The sequence below is a fragment of the Amblyomma maculatum genome, chromosome 11, assembly GCF_055883805.1.
Source record: "Amblyomma maculatum isolate TAMU_Amacu chromosome 11, ASM5588380v1, whole genome shotgun sequence".
NCBI classification, from domain to species: domain Eukaryota; kingdom Metazoa; phylum Arthropoda; class Arachnida; order Ixodida; family Ixodidae; genus Amblyomma; species Amblyomma maculatum.
The window spans coordinates 82,903,618-82,918,274 of record NC_139354.1 but is presented as its reverse complement, the minus strand read 5'-3'; the positions used below and the strand labels follow the sequence as shown (position 1 = coordinate 82,918,274).

The window sequence follows — 14,657 nt, the reverse complement described above, 5'->3', positions numbered from 1 at the left end:
TAAATTAAGTACATCCCCGTAACAATACATATCACCATCATCAGCCGGACTATACCCACTGCAGGGCGAAGGCCTTTTGCAATATTCATTCAATTACCATGGTCCTGGGCTATCTTCATACACTTGACCCTTGCGAACTTCTTAACCTCATCCGACTACCTATCTTTTTTCCGCTCCAATTTGTTAAGCTATGCGACCATTGGTTAGCTTCTCTTCGCACTACATGCCCTGTCCGCGCCCACTTCTTGATTTGCATTGAAGTGATAGTAACAGAAGTTATTTCTCCCACCCACTCTGCATGCTTCTTATCTCCTAACGTTACACCTTCTATTTTTAGTTCAATAGTTCTATGCGTAGCCCTCAAATTGAGTAGAACCCTTTTCGTTCGTCTCCACGTTTCAGCCCAATATGTGGGTACAGGTAAGATGCAACTTTTGTATGCTTCCGTCTTGAGTGATACCGTTAGGCTGCTGGTTGTAATCTGCGAGAACTTGCGAAATGTGCCCCATCCCAATTATATTATCCTACTTATTTCTCTTTCCTAGTCAGGATCTGCGGTTATTATCTGTCCTAATCAGACGCTTTCACCTGTCACTTCCACTGCTTTTCCATCATTGTAAACTGCTCTTCCTTTCTGAAGCTGTTGAACGTTACCGCAGTCTTCCGCATATTGATTTTCAAGTCTACTTTTCTGCTTCACCTAAGTCATCAATCATTCTTTGCAGTTAATTTCTTGAGTTACTTAGGAAGACAGTGTCATCAGCGAATCGCAGATTACCGAGGCATTCTCCATCAACTCTCATCCCTAGCTGCTCCATTGCACACCTCTGGACACTTCCTATAAGCAAGCTGTGAGTAGTACTGGGAAGATCGTGTCTCCATGCACAATACCTATTTACAAGAATTTTTATAAGAAGTTTGATTGCTGTGCAGCTACTATAGATATCGTCCAGAATTTTCCCATACGGCTCTTCTACACCGTGTTTTCTCAACGCCTGCACGAAAGCCGAAGATTCTACTGGGTTAAATGTTTTTTTTTTTTTTTTTATATAATCTGAGAATGCTATATAATGGGGTTGGTTATATTCCGAATATTTTTGATCCCCTGGTTAATAGTATGGATATGACAGTAGAGCATCCTTTCCGAAAAGCGGCTTGATCCTTTGGTTGATTGAAGTCTAAGGTTGCCTTAATTTTTTTAGCAATTGTCTAATTAAATAGCTTGAACGTAACGGATAGTAAGCTGTTCGGTCTATCATTTTTCAAGTCCTTTGCCCCCCCTTTCTAATGAATTTAGATACTTTTTGCGTTCTTCCATGATTCGTGTATCGTCGATGTTAGCAGACATAGTGCACAAAGGATACGCAGCTTTCCTAGCTCGGTAATCTGCCCTCCTCCATCAAATCTGTATTTGCGTTATCCTCCTAAGCTGTCTTCCCTCTTTGCATAGATATAAAGCTTTTTTAACCGCGTTCTTCGTTACTGGCGGAACGTCTGCTTGTCCTTCACTACTGCCAATCTCATTATTGTCCTGACTACATTGGTTACTGTATAGGTAAGTATAGAAGACCTATAAATGATAGGTGTTTTCTGTTTTCCGAACCATCGTTTTTAGCCTATTATCATAACTGTTTATATATCACTTTTAAGCTTGTTTTCTTTTATCGGTTTTATGGTAAGAAGAAGATGGATTTATTGATAGGAAAAGGCAGAGAGGTTGGCCCGAATAATTCAAATCTGGCCTGCTACTCTGCACTGGGGAAGGGGAAGGAGAGAAGAAAGAAGGTCATGATGGGTGACGATGTGGGAGAAGGCATATGAAATATATATACAGACATAGCAGCTTGCTTTACAAACGTGAATCAAGTTCACTGGCGCTCAAATAACGGCAAAGAGCGCGCACTGCCTGGATGCCCTTCCCCTTGTCCTGCCAAGCGCCCAGCAGCAGTTCCTCCGACAGAGGCCTCTTGTCTAAACGCTTCAAGGAAGCAGCTAGCACATTTCTTTCGTTCGCATACTCTGGGCACACCAATAATACATGGTCCACAGTCTCTGGGATGCCACAAGTTAAACATTCCGGTGAGTCCATCTGTCCAATTAAATGTAAGTACTTGCGCGTGAAAGTCACGTTTAAACGAAGTCGATGTATCAAGCATGTCTGATGACGCGGAATATCACGCGGAACAGTAAATTTAAATGTTCGATCAAGCTTTCTTAGACGCATGTGTCGGGCGTCTGGTTGAGCCCAGTAAGTCGCTGTAGCAATATTCATACAACTCTTTAGAAAACACGTCGTATCCGCTCTTGAAAAAGGCACAGCTGTTTGGAAGCCATTGATGAGAGCGCTTTTCGCTTCAACATCGGCCTGCTCATTCCCATGGAGGCCGCAGTGGGCAGGAATCCATTGAAACATTATCATGTGGCCTTGCAGCTGGGCAGATGTGATGAGCTCCGTAATGTTTAGTGCCAGGAACTGATAGGCAGTGTGGCGTAAGAAGTTTTCCAAAATTTGTAATGCAGTCTTCGAGTCCGTGAATATACACCATTTTTGAGGTGGTTCCCCACATATATAGCGAATAGATTCCCGAATGGCTACAAGTTCGGCAGCGGTTGATGTAGAGGTATGTCCCAAAAGGAAATGCAGAGTCGTTTTCTGAGCTGGTATGACCACAGCTGCAGCGGATGCCTGTGCTGACACAGATCCATCGGTGTATACGTGAATATAACTGGGATATTCTGACCACATGTGTGCCAGAGTAAGTTGTTTGAGTCCACTAATTGGTACCATAGATTTTTTTAGTATTCCGGGAACACGAAGGTGCACCAAAGGTTTATCCATCGTCCATGGTGGTTGGGTGGGACGATATGGGAGGGCATATCCTGTCGGTACTTGCGACTGATGGCAGCGGAGTGCAGTTGTAAAACTGCAGTCCGGCCTCTCATCAAGAATCTTGCTGAGTGGGTGAAAACGGTGTCTTGTAAGTGCTCGTAAATATACACGAAGTGGTTCGTGTGACAAGTATATGGACATTGGGCGAGCGTGTGCCTCTTCAATTGTGCCTTTGTTAGAGGTGCATCTGGGCAGTCCAAGACATATTTTCAGTGCCTGCGCTTGCACGCTCTCTAAAGTCCGCAAGCAGGAAATGCTCATACTAGAAAGTACTGGGAGACTGTACCGGATGTAGCCAACAAACAGAGCCTCGTAAAGCCGTATTAAGGAGCGCTCAGTTGGACCCCATTTGATGCCAGCTATGTAACGAAGTACATGGCAAAAATTAATTAGCCTCTTCTTCACCATAGCAATATGTTTCGACCAAGATAGTCGGTGGTCAATAATTACTCCCAGGAATCTGTGCCTGGAGACGTATGGTATTACGACTCCATGAAGGGTAATCGGGTAGCGGCTGACACATTTTCCCGTAAACGCTATCACTGCACACTTTTCTGCCGCTAAAAATAAACCTTGACGCCGTAAGTACATCGATGTTGATGACACAGCTCGTTGCAGTCTCGCACGTAGTTGTGGGCGCGTCGAACCAGAGGCCCAGATGCAGATGTCGTCAGCATATGCACTGATGTGGATGTTAGTTGGCAGTTCACTCACCAGGCCAATTAGCGCAACGTTAAATAAAGTTGGGCTGAGAGCTCCTCCCTGTGGAACTCCACGACCGACCTGAAAGTGGGTAGTATCTCCTTCAGGCGTAGTCATGTAAACAGAGCGGCCGCTGAGATAGCTTACAATCCACAAGTACAGTCGGCCACCAACTCCCACGTCGTCAAGTCCATCAAGAATAGCTTCATGGAGGACGTTGTCGTAAGCTCCCTTTATATCTAAAAATGCAGCAGCTACTAGTCGACGGTGACGCTTTTCGTGTTCTACTGTCGCCACAAGGTCGATGACGCTGTCAATGGAAGAGCGTCCGCGGCGAAATCCAGTCATCATATTTGGATAAAGATCATTACTCTCTAGATACCACTCAAGTCTTGCCAGCACCATGCGCTCCATAACTTTTCCAACACAGCTTGCTAGGGCAACTGGCCGGTATGAGGTAAGTTCGAGAGGAGGCTTTCCAGGCTTCAAAAGAGCAACCAGGCGGCTAATTTTCCAGTGTTCAGGAACAGTACTAGAAGCCCATATATCATTGAAGTAATTAAGTAGTGCAGTTCTACCATCCTTGCCTAGGTTCGATAAGGTTGAATATGTAATCCCGTCAGGACCAGGTGCAGATGAATGCCGACAAGAAGCAAGAGCGGCGTCTAATTCAGCTATTGTAAAGGGCACGTCGTATTGATCATTCGACGAAGGTGGTGCAAAAACCTCTGAAATTGGTAACTGTGCCTGGTTTGTGCCCACAACCATTTTGCAAAAATCTTCAGCTACGTCAACTTCATTGCGGCGTTGGTAAAGGGCCAGGGCACGAAAAGGGTGCCTTTCTTGCGGAGGTGTGCGCAAGCTTCTCGCAACATGCCAGATACGCGACAGGGGCTTACGGGGATCCAGTGATGAGCAGAACTGTCTCCAACGTTGTCGTCCTAACCTCTCCAGGTGACGCAAAACTTGTCGTTTAGCTCGGCGAGAAAGTGCGAGATCTTGCGCGGATTTCGTTCTTCTGTACTTCCTTTCAGCCCGCCGACGGATCGCGCGGAGCCGCTCGAATTCCACGTCGATGCTGGACACTGACACCGGCACACTAACATAGCGAGTGTTCTCACTGAGAGAGGAAGTAATGAGTCCTTCTATTTGAGATGGTGACTGGAGGTCCACGCTGGAAGTCTCCACCGCTGCCCTAAAGGCGGGCCAGTCTGTGTATTGCACACGAGGTGAAGTGGCAGGTGCAAACCACTTGATGCATGTGTACGTTGGTATGTGATCACTGCCATGTGTTTCCACATCACTACACCAAGAAACGGAGGGATGGAGGTTCCTGGAAACAAACGCAACATCCAAGCAGCTGCTGTAGGTTGTTCCGCGTAGAAACGTCGGTGAGCCGTCGTTTATATTGACGAGATCTTGCGTATGCATAAAGTCTGCCAGGTCTCTTCCTCTATTGCTCATTATTGCACTACCCCCCTGAGGGTGGTGAGCATTAAAGTCCCCCACAATAATACGAGGAGCTGCACAACACTGGATTATTGAAAATAGATATGATTTGTCCAAGCCATCTCTCGGTGGAATATAAGCGCCAATTACAGAACATACTCGTCCTTTCAGGGTTAACGTCAAACAAATGTAGTGGTTCGTGTTGTGGGGCTGCAGAGCATGGCGGACGTGCGCAATGTCTTGGCGTACACATACCAGCACTTTGCTTGTTTCGTTAGCTTCTCTAGACCATAGCAGAACATATCCAGAAAGGCGGAAAGCAGCCGGCATGTTGGGCTCACAGATCACAATCACAGGAAAGCGGTACTTCTGTACCCGCTGTCGGAAGTCACTCAGCCGACCACGCAGGCCTCGAGCATTCCATTGCATCACAACACTGCGGCGCAAGTGCATCGTCACAGAGGTGGGGTTAGTTTGTTGCGCCATTGTGAATTATTGCAATGCCGCCAAGAGCGGCTCAAATGCGTCCAAAAACTGAACAGCAAACTTTGCTGTTTGTGTGTTGATGCTGGAGAGCAGCACCCGCATTGAACGAACCAGCTGTTTCAGCATTTCTTTTACCTGCTGGCTGTCGGGGTTGTCGGAATTTTCAGTACGTGTGGCAACCAAACTGGGATTATGCCTGGCGTTGGCCTTTGATGGTAGAGCTGGCCACTCAGCATCAGAGGCGGTAGGTAATACAACAGCCTCTGTCGGATCCTTGGCCTGTGACACTGTCTGCGACATTACAGCAAGAGTACTCTTAGCGGGATTAGACTCAATCTGTTGTGGCACCTGAGCTGACGTTAACTCTGAAGTTGACTTATCCAGGCTAGGCTTGCCTTCCGATTCCTTGTGTCGGCGTCGGGAACGGTGCTTGCGACGACGAATAGACGCGGCCGCTTCTTGATGAGTCGAGTTATCTCTCACCATCTTTTTTAGTATACGTTTTTCATCCCGAATTTTAGGGCAGTCCTTAGCCGTCGATTCATGGGCACCCGAGCAGTTCGCACACTTGACAGTCTCCGTCTCGAATGCTTCATGAGGATGCGTACCGCCGCATCGACGGCAGGAGACCTCGTTTCGACAAACGGCGCTCACATGTCCGATCTTGTGGCATTTGTGGCACTGAACAGGTCTTGGAACATACATCCGAACTGGGTGTCTCACATAGCCCACTTTAACGTGTGATGGGAGGGATTCAGTTTCAAAGACTAATTTAATGCACTTTGAGCGGCCGAATCGATGAACATCCACAATGCGCGCCGTAGATTTGATCAGCGTGCAGAGATCGCTTTCACTTATCTCGGGGTCAACGTCGCTGATTACACCTGCAGTAGTCTTTTTCCCATGTGCAAGAAAGGAACGGACCGGCATGTTGCCTAGCGCACCAATTCCTTTCAGCTTGTCCACTGTAGCCTGGGATTTGACATCCACGGTCAGGACATTCTTCCAGGGATTAATTCTGACTTCGTCAACTTCACCAGGAACCAGCTGGTCGAAAAACTGCGTCAGGTGCTGTCTGTTTATCACATTCAGATTCGCCGTAGCCGTTGTTGGTACGAAGGCCACGGAAAAGATCCCTTGCTTTTCAGCATTCTTCTTTGGTGTCTCACTCATTACTGACGTTCGGCGCAGCTTCCTTTTCAGGCGGCGCGACTGTACAGGCGTGTAGCCGTTGTCGGAATCCATCTCAGTCACGGTGGAGTCATCTGCCGAGTCTGGAAGCTCCACGTCCGCGACGTCGAGGTGACCCGTCGAGTACGCTGTAGACTGTTCGATGGTGGCGGGTGGGCTCAAGGGTCGTGCGCCCGCCATCCCGAAGGATGTCGAGATCACAAATAGTTCACAGCGATATAAAATCCAGAAAAGTGGAAGAGCGCTATCTTCAGACGTTCGGAAACCTCCACTTCTTCTTCCTTCCTCCCGTCTTGTCCTTTAGCGCATTTATATAATTTTTATATAATTTCACCTTGTGACGTTTGCTGCCTCTGATTAGTGCCGGCACGGTGTGCTTATATATTGTGCGTTTCCCTTCAATAAAGGATCAGATGTCAGTGAGCGCTTGCCCGTGTCCCCTTTCATGTGAATGTGTTGTTAGCGCTCCGTCCATTTTTGAAATGTTGCGCCAACTGGCCCACCAAAACGTCCTTCTTGAATAGAACACCAAGGCTACTTTGACTATTTTGTCTATATTAGTCGTGAGATTACCCGTCTTGTCCTTTAGCGCATTTATATATTTTTTTCCTATGCCTAACATCCTGTTAAGCGCTTAAGGCTGCACCAGTTCTTTGGAACATGCTCAATTTTCCCCATGTTATACTTCCTTATGTCGGCCTCTTTACGCTTAATGATTAGCTTTGATATCCCTGCCAGTTCTATCCTGTTTGTACGTTTGGAAGCTATCATACGTGGGCGTTTCTTCATCAAATCTTTCATATTTAGACAGCTTACCGGTAGCCTCTCTAACCGTCCTACTACATACTTCTACAGCGCACTCAGTAATGATATCTCTGAATCGTTATACAAGTCTATGTCTAGATATTTATCACGTTCTACTGAGGGAGTCCAGTTCTTCGACGAGGGCAATACATTTTGCTTGTCATTGGCAGCGGGACAGTCATGGACATAATCTGAAAGTCTCAAGCTGCGTGCAAAATTATCTAGGTATTTTACCACAGAAAGTTCGTTATATTGGCGCTAACCATTCAAATCTGTATTTGTTTTTTCGACAGCCTGCCGGCATACGGCTTTACTACTCTGATTCTGGCACGCGTATCAATTGTGTTTTTTGTTTGATCATGCTCGTTGTAGTGAGATGCGGCTTTATCAGTTTCGTTGTCGCCCAAGACGCTCCGAGATGTTCCTCGAAAATTCCGGCCACTCGCGTGTGTTTCTGCAATGTTCTAAATTGTGCTCGTCATCGATCGCGGTTTATGTCGATCTTTCTTTGCAGCCTTTAAATCAAGCACTGACGCGTGAAACCGGCATTTTTAGTTCGATGAGCACATTCGTTGATATCGCCTCCGCCGAGTTTCTTAGTTCTTTTGCGGGCGCAAGTCAGCCAAATAGATCTAATTTCAATACTATCATGCATGTTCCCTCTTTTGGTGTCTATGGCCTTGTCACCACTATGTGAAATCTGGCGGAGGTGGTGAATCCTGACACCGTGAGGTACCCCGAAGATGGCACCCGTCGAACAGAAAGCACCCTTGGTTTTCGTCCAACCCCGTGAGCCCCCCTGCTTCCAAAGACGACCGGACGAGGATGCGGAAGACTGGCTCGACCTGTCCGAACGCGTGACAAATTTCAATGTCTGAAACCACGGAACGAAGCTCAGGCAAGTCTACGTTGCTCTTGCAGGATATGTCAGAATATGGTTTGAAAATCATGAGGCAGCTTTAAGGGGTTGGGAGATATTCACGTAAGAGATTTTGACTGCCGTTGCAAGTATCGTTTGAAAAGAAAGGGCACAGGCTCTGCTTCAATAAAGATCAACTCCCTAACGAGCCTGTCCTGGCTTACATTGAGGAGATGAAGCGCCTCTTTCGCCGCACCCAACCTAACATGAGCGAAGGCGAGTAAGTGAAATAATTAATGCGAGGCGGTAAAGAGTAGCTTTTTGAAGGACTTGTCCGAAATCATCCGAAAACTGTGGACGCATTTGAAAGTGAAGCATTGACCATAGAGAAGATGATGGACACCCGTTCTCACCACTATAACGTACCTTCGAACTGCAATCATTCAGCGCAAATGCCTACAGCGGCGCATCTACGAGCGGAGAAAGCCTTCGGGACCTCATTCGTGAGATCGTCCGAGAGGAACTTCGCCGGTTGCGGCTATCATTCCAACACCCCCAGGTGGCGACGCTCGCAGACGTCGTCCGTGTAGAAGTCCAGCAGGCGCTGGATGTTCCTCAAGCGACGGCGCCGACGGCTCCAGCGCAATAAACAACAGCGATAAACTCCGCTGCTACATTACGTCGTTCTGCGCATCGTCGTGATAATCCAAGCCCTCCCAGCTACCGTCCTATTCCTGAAAGACGCACCAAGCAGCACAAACATTGGCCCAGTTTTGGTACTACATCGGTACCGACTGGTTTTACAATACCCGGACAATGCCAACACCGTATCAACACTGGGCCCATTATTTGCCCCCGCCAGCCAAGCGCACCGACGACTCCCAAGCCCCAGAATGTGCGACGCCGGGAAGACTGCAAACAACCGACCACTCTATTTTCATTGTAGTGAGGCTGGACATCCTCCGTCACTGTCCGTAGAGGCGTATCGGCTTGCGTGGTTTCGCAATCTACCCCCCACGACCGCGTCCTGGCAAGCACCACAAGAAATCGATGACTTTCTGCGGAGGGGAGAGCATGCATCGCCAAGTCGTCTGTCATGCTCCCTGTCGTGCGAATGTAAGCGATGCGGGTAGATTTAAAGGCGAAGAGCGGAAAAGAAACAGGTGGCGGAAAGGCAATGAGGGAAAGAGGGCTTAGCAGGAGGGAAGTACAATGGTATTGTTGGAGTAAAAAGCAGGTGCAGATGGGGAGTGATGAACTGCAGGTGGAGAGTAGAGAGAAAAAAAAGGAAGTGCAATGATATAGTTGAAGTTCAATGCAGGTGCAGATGAGGAGTGATGAAACTTGCACGGGACGTGCAAAGTGAAAAAACATAATAATAATAGCAGGGCACATGGGAGAAAGTACAGTAACAGGTAACAGGTATGACCACAGGCGACCAAAGCAGGCATTGTGTGCCCTTCCTTGTGTGTATGGTGGGGGAGGCTGACATTCTTTTAGACTACTTGCAGTAAGCTTGACTTGGCAGTTTGTGTGTGTTTGAGGAAGGAATTTACGGGGTAACTGAACTTTGAAGTGGAGAAAAGGTGCCAGGGCTTTCATTTATACCGGCCTGTAGGGCATTAAATTTAAAAACAAAGTACGATTCTCGTTGTTCCCGTTCGCGGTTACTACGGAAGCCGCTCTGGAGCAGGATAACTTTGAGTTTGTCGAATTCGTGACTTTTCTTTTGCAGGTGTTTGAACAGGGGAAGGGGGAGAGATTTAGTGCGCGCGCGATGGTTATTGGGTCGAATTCGGAAGGGATTCTCGGTCTGCCCTATGTATTGCATTTGGCACTCGCCACACTCAAGCATGTATACCACGTTCCTGGAGTTACAATTCAAGTTTCCGCGAATGGAGTGTTTAAAATCAGTGTGTGCTTTTTGCCGTGGTCGTTGTTTGCACGTGTTTGCAAACTTGGCATCTATTCTTTCCACATGGCAAGCAACCCACAGGATCTGCTTTATCGAGAGTAGAGAAGACTACATAATTTTGTAAACTTTTTGGTCGTCTGTATGTAACCCGCGGAACCACAGGAAACATTTTGAAGAGGCGATCATTTTGTTCGATAATGTTAAAGTGTTTTTTTAGTATTTTGTTGATGTTCGGAAGGTTGTTTGCGAAAGTTAAGATCAGATTTGCGCGGTGTTCATTTTGTGCTGCCTTCCGGCCTTCCCCAAACATTCCATTGCGATCAATTAATCTTGCTTTTCGGATGGCGTCATCAATAACAAGGGGCGGATAGTGTTGGTGTTTCAGAACCTCCCGCCTGCTGTTGGAATTTTCCGCAAAATTTGAGCGTAAGCAGATTCGTTTGAATCTTAGTGCCTGAGAGTAAGGAATGGATGTTTTGCAGTGGCGCGAGTGGCAGCTTTTAAAATGAAGGTGTTGTTGTCTATCCGTGGGTTTTCTGTAGACATTGGTGATTAGTGCACCCTCTTCAAATTGAATTAATACGTCCAGGAAGTGAATTTAAGTGGAGGAGTAGGTATGTGTGAATGAGATGTTGGAATGTATGTTGTTAAATGAGGTAATGAATTGGATGAGTTCGTGCTCGTTTTCAGTCCATATGGTAAATATCTCGTCTAGGAAGCGTTTATAAAATGCTGGTTTCTTTGGGTACGAGCGTAGGAAGTCCGATTCAATGTGGTCCATGAATATATTGGCATAGTTTGGCGCCATTTTTGTTCCCGTTGCTTTACCACTGGTTTGAAGGTAATACGAGTTATTGAATTCGAAGGAATTGAGTTTTAGAACAAGATTAGCAAGTGACGCAATGGCGGTTGGGCTAGGGGAGTTTGGGGCTTTGTGTTTTTCATAGGATGTGATAGCGCTTTGATCCCGTCATCGTGCGGAATGTTCGTGTATAGGGACACCACGTGAAGGGTCACTAACAGGGCACCTTTGGGGACAATAAATTTAGATAATTCTTTCAGGAAGTGATTAGTGTCGCATATGTATGATGTATGTTTGGGAGGGATATGTTAGATGAGGGAATCGATGTAGTTAGATATTGGTTCTGTGAGCGTGCCAATGCCGGATACGATTGGTCGACCGGGCAGATTTTCTTTGTGCACTTTCGGGAGCATGTAGAAACGCCCTGGGGATGGATCATTTGCCTATAGTGTCTTACTTACTCGCGGTGGTATTTCCTCTATCTCGGTGAGCTGCTTTAGAGTTTGTGTTATAATTTTCTGGTGTTCGGCCGTGGGATCTGATTGGAGTAATTTATAGAAATTGGCATTGTTGAGTTGGCGATATCCCTCGTTAATGTACTCGTCTTTGTTTAAAATTACTGAATCCCCTTCTTTATCGGCAGGTTTTATGACGATGTCGGTTCGCTCGCTAAGTGATATTAAGGTGTAACGTTCTTTCTTCAAAATGTTAGAGGGTTTGGGTTTGTACGTCTCGAAAGCGCGAAGGATGTCCCGCTGTACAGCTTAAATGTACAGGTCCAGATGTTTTTCCCTAACAGATTCAGGGGTCCACTGTTCCTGAGACCGGGGAAATGAGACCGAATTACTGCTAGGTTTTTCAAAAAAATATTCCTGTAGTCTTAGGGTTCGCGAAAAATTTTCTAGGTCCTTAAGTAATTTATATTCGTCATATCGTCGGATATTTGGCCAGAATTTTAATCCACGGGATAGGATTGATGTTTCTTCCGGGGTAAGTACTGCGTTCGAGAAGTTAATAATGTTGGGATGAAGGTGCGGCCTGTCTGGTGCTTGGTTAGGATGGTTTAGGTGGGTTATTGAATATTTTGCTATATGAATAGAGTGATTTATATTATTTCTCGGTGGTGGTGTCGCGTCATGCTCGAGATATATATGAAAAGGGACGTTATCTCTTTGAAATTTTTCACACTTCTTCGTCCAAATTTCCGTGTTTCTCCTGGACTGGAAGACCTTAAGCTCGTTGGCCTCAGTTGTTGATAGTGCCATATTGTGACACACCCGCCCCTATATATATATATATATATATATATATATATATATATATATATATATATATATATATATATATATATATATATATATATATATATATATATATATATATATATATATATATATATATTGTAACGGGTATTGCTTGCGCCAAACGTCCAGGCAACGCCCTGAGCTTAGAAGACTGCCGAAGTCCGAGAGTAGTCCGAGCAGCGGTCTGAGCGTGGTTCCAGGCAACCAACTTCTTCGTCAACGCCAACCAGCAACCACTTCATCGTCTACGCCAACTAGCCACTGATTGTCTGCGCTTCGTCGTCAACTATAGCTTTTATTACGGCCCCCTCCTCTGTAGCATCGACTCGATGCGACATGGTGCTACTAGGAAGAAGTTAGCGAAAGGGTGCACAAAAGTTTCACAAGCACCCAACGGCGTTGACGAAAAGTTCAGTCATGCATGATCATGATAGGGCTTCAGCCGAACCACGTGCAGGACTTCAGGACGCTGTGGCCTTCGGGATGGAGCTGAAGCTACGGGAACAACGGCGTAGGTGACGTCACTGACATGTCGAACAATCTCGTAAGGGCCGAAGTATCAGCGTAGTAACTTTTCAGATAGGCCGCGATGACGAACAGGTGTCCGCACCCAGACGAAGTCGCCCAGCTCGTAAGTGACGATTCTTCGGCTGAGGTTATACCGAGAAGCGTCATTCGCCTGTTCTCGATGGATTCTGAGGAGTGCCAGTTGCCGCGCTTCCTCAGCAAGCATGTAAACGTGGGTACGCTTTCCCAGGTTTACACGCTTCATGACGGATCTGACTCCGGTCCACCAGCGACTCAGTCGCCACCTCCGCGGACAGTCGCCTGAGGTTCGGCCCCTTTCCACCCCTACGAGGATCACGCAGCCGCAATTCTCGAGCCACCTCGACATGGCCACTGATCCTAGGCTCTCAGATCCGATCCTTTGCCACCCACCGCGAACACCTCCATCTTTTTATGGCGACGTCTTCGAAGACGCTGAGGATTGGCTGGCGACCTTCGAGCGAGTGGCTCGGTACAACGGCTGGAGTGACGAGCGAAAGCTCAGTAATGTTTACTTCGCCCTAGAAGAGTCTGCGCGTACGTGGTTCGAAAACCTCGAAGGCGCTCTTACCACCTGGCAAGCATTTTGCCGTGAACTTCTAACCACCTTTCCTAACGCCGACCGCCGCGAGAAAGCTGAAGCTGCACTTCAGTCCAGAAACCAACGGCCAAACGAAAGCGTGCGCATGTGCTGTGAAGACATGACCCTTTTCCAGCGCGCGGACCCCAACATGAGAGAGGAGACGAAGCTTCGCCACCTCATGCGTGGAGTTAAGCAGGAGCTGTTTGCGGGCCTCGTTCGCAGTCCACCGCGTACCGTTGCTGAATTCCTCACGGAGGCTACGACCATGGAAACGACGCTCCAACAACGGGCCCGGCAGTACAACCGAGGTGTCAGCAGCCTGGCCCCAGATGTTTTTTCGTCGTGCCATGGAGGCGGTGCGGACGCCTTACGTGACCTCATTCGGTCGGCTGTTCGAGAGGAACTCCAACGTTTCCGTCTGCCTCAGAGTGCGCCAGTAACATCACTGACCGAAGTCGTCAGAGAAGAAGTACGCCAGGCTGCTCGCGAATTCCCGGTCACCAACGTACTACAGCGTGTCGATGAAATGCCCACGCACACATCCGTTGTTCATCAGGCAGGTGCGTACGATCCTGTCGCTACCATGCCTCCACGGGTCGACGACAAACGAACGCACGCGTTCGTTGCATGTCCTATTGACCCGACACCGGTGGTTAGCCACATCAGTCCGTATAACGCATCGGCTCAAGCTGTGGTGCCTGTTCCACGCCCTCGCAAGTAAGATGAGTGGCGTACGCGGGACAGCAGGCCAATCTGCTACCACTGCGGGGAGGCCGGTCATCTTTACCGTGCATGCCCGTATCGCCGAGTGGCACTTCGCGGCTTCGGACCCGATGAGCCCTGTCCAGGGAACGGCGAATGGCCGCTCGAAATTGAAGTTCATCTGTCGGCCCGTCAGAGGCCTGGGAGATACAAGCGCTATGACTCAGGATCGTCATCTCCGCTTCGTCGTCGACTATAGCTTGTATAATATATATATATATTGTAGTGAACTCTACGAAGATATTATGAAGACGAGGATGAACTAGGCGAGGATATCACAAAAACGAGGAGAAGAACGAAAGTGCCGCTGCGCTGCTCGAGTTCGCTTGTGGAGGCCTAGACTGTCTGTGCTCTTTTGTGGTTT

The 14,657-nt window shown here is 47.5% G+C and overlaps 1 protein-coding gene across 1 annotated transcript in view; it reads left to right on the top strand.

Annotated features, from left to right (window-relative positions):
• Positions 1-13,172: 13,172 nt before the first annotated feature.
• The window catches only part of LOC146174277 (uncharacterized), a 39,664-nt gene continuing 38,179 nt past the window's right edge, over positions 13,173-14,657 (top strand). The window contains exon 1 of the mRNA XM_084585366.1: positions 13,173-14,091. Coding sequence (XP_084441492.1) covers positions 13,173-14,091 — 919 coding nt within the window. The remainder of the gene's footprint in view (positions 14,092-14,657) is intronic.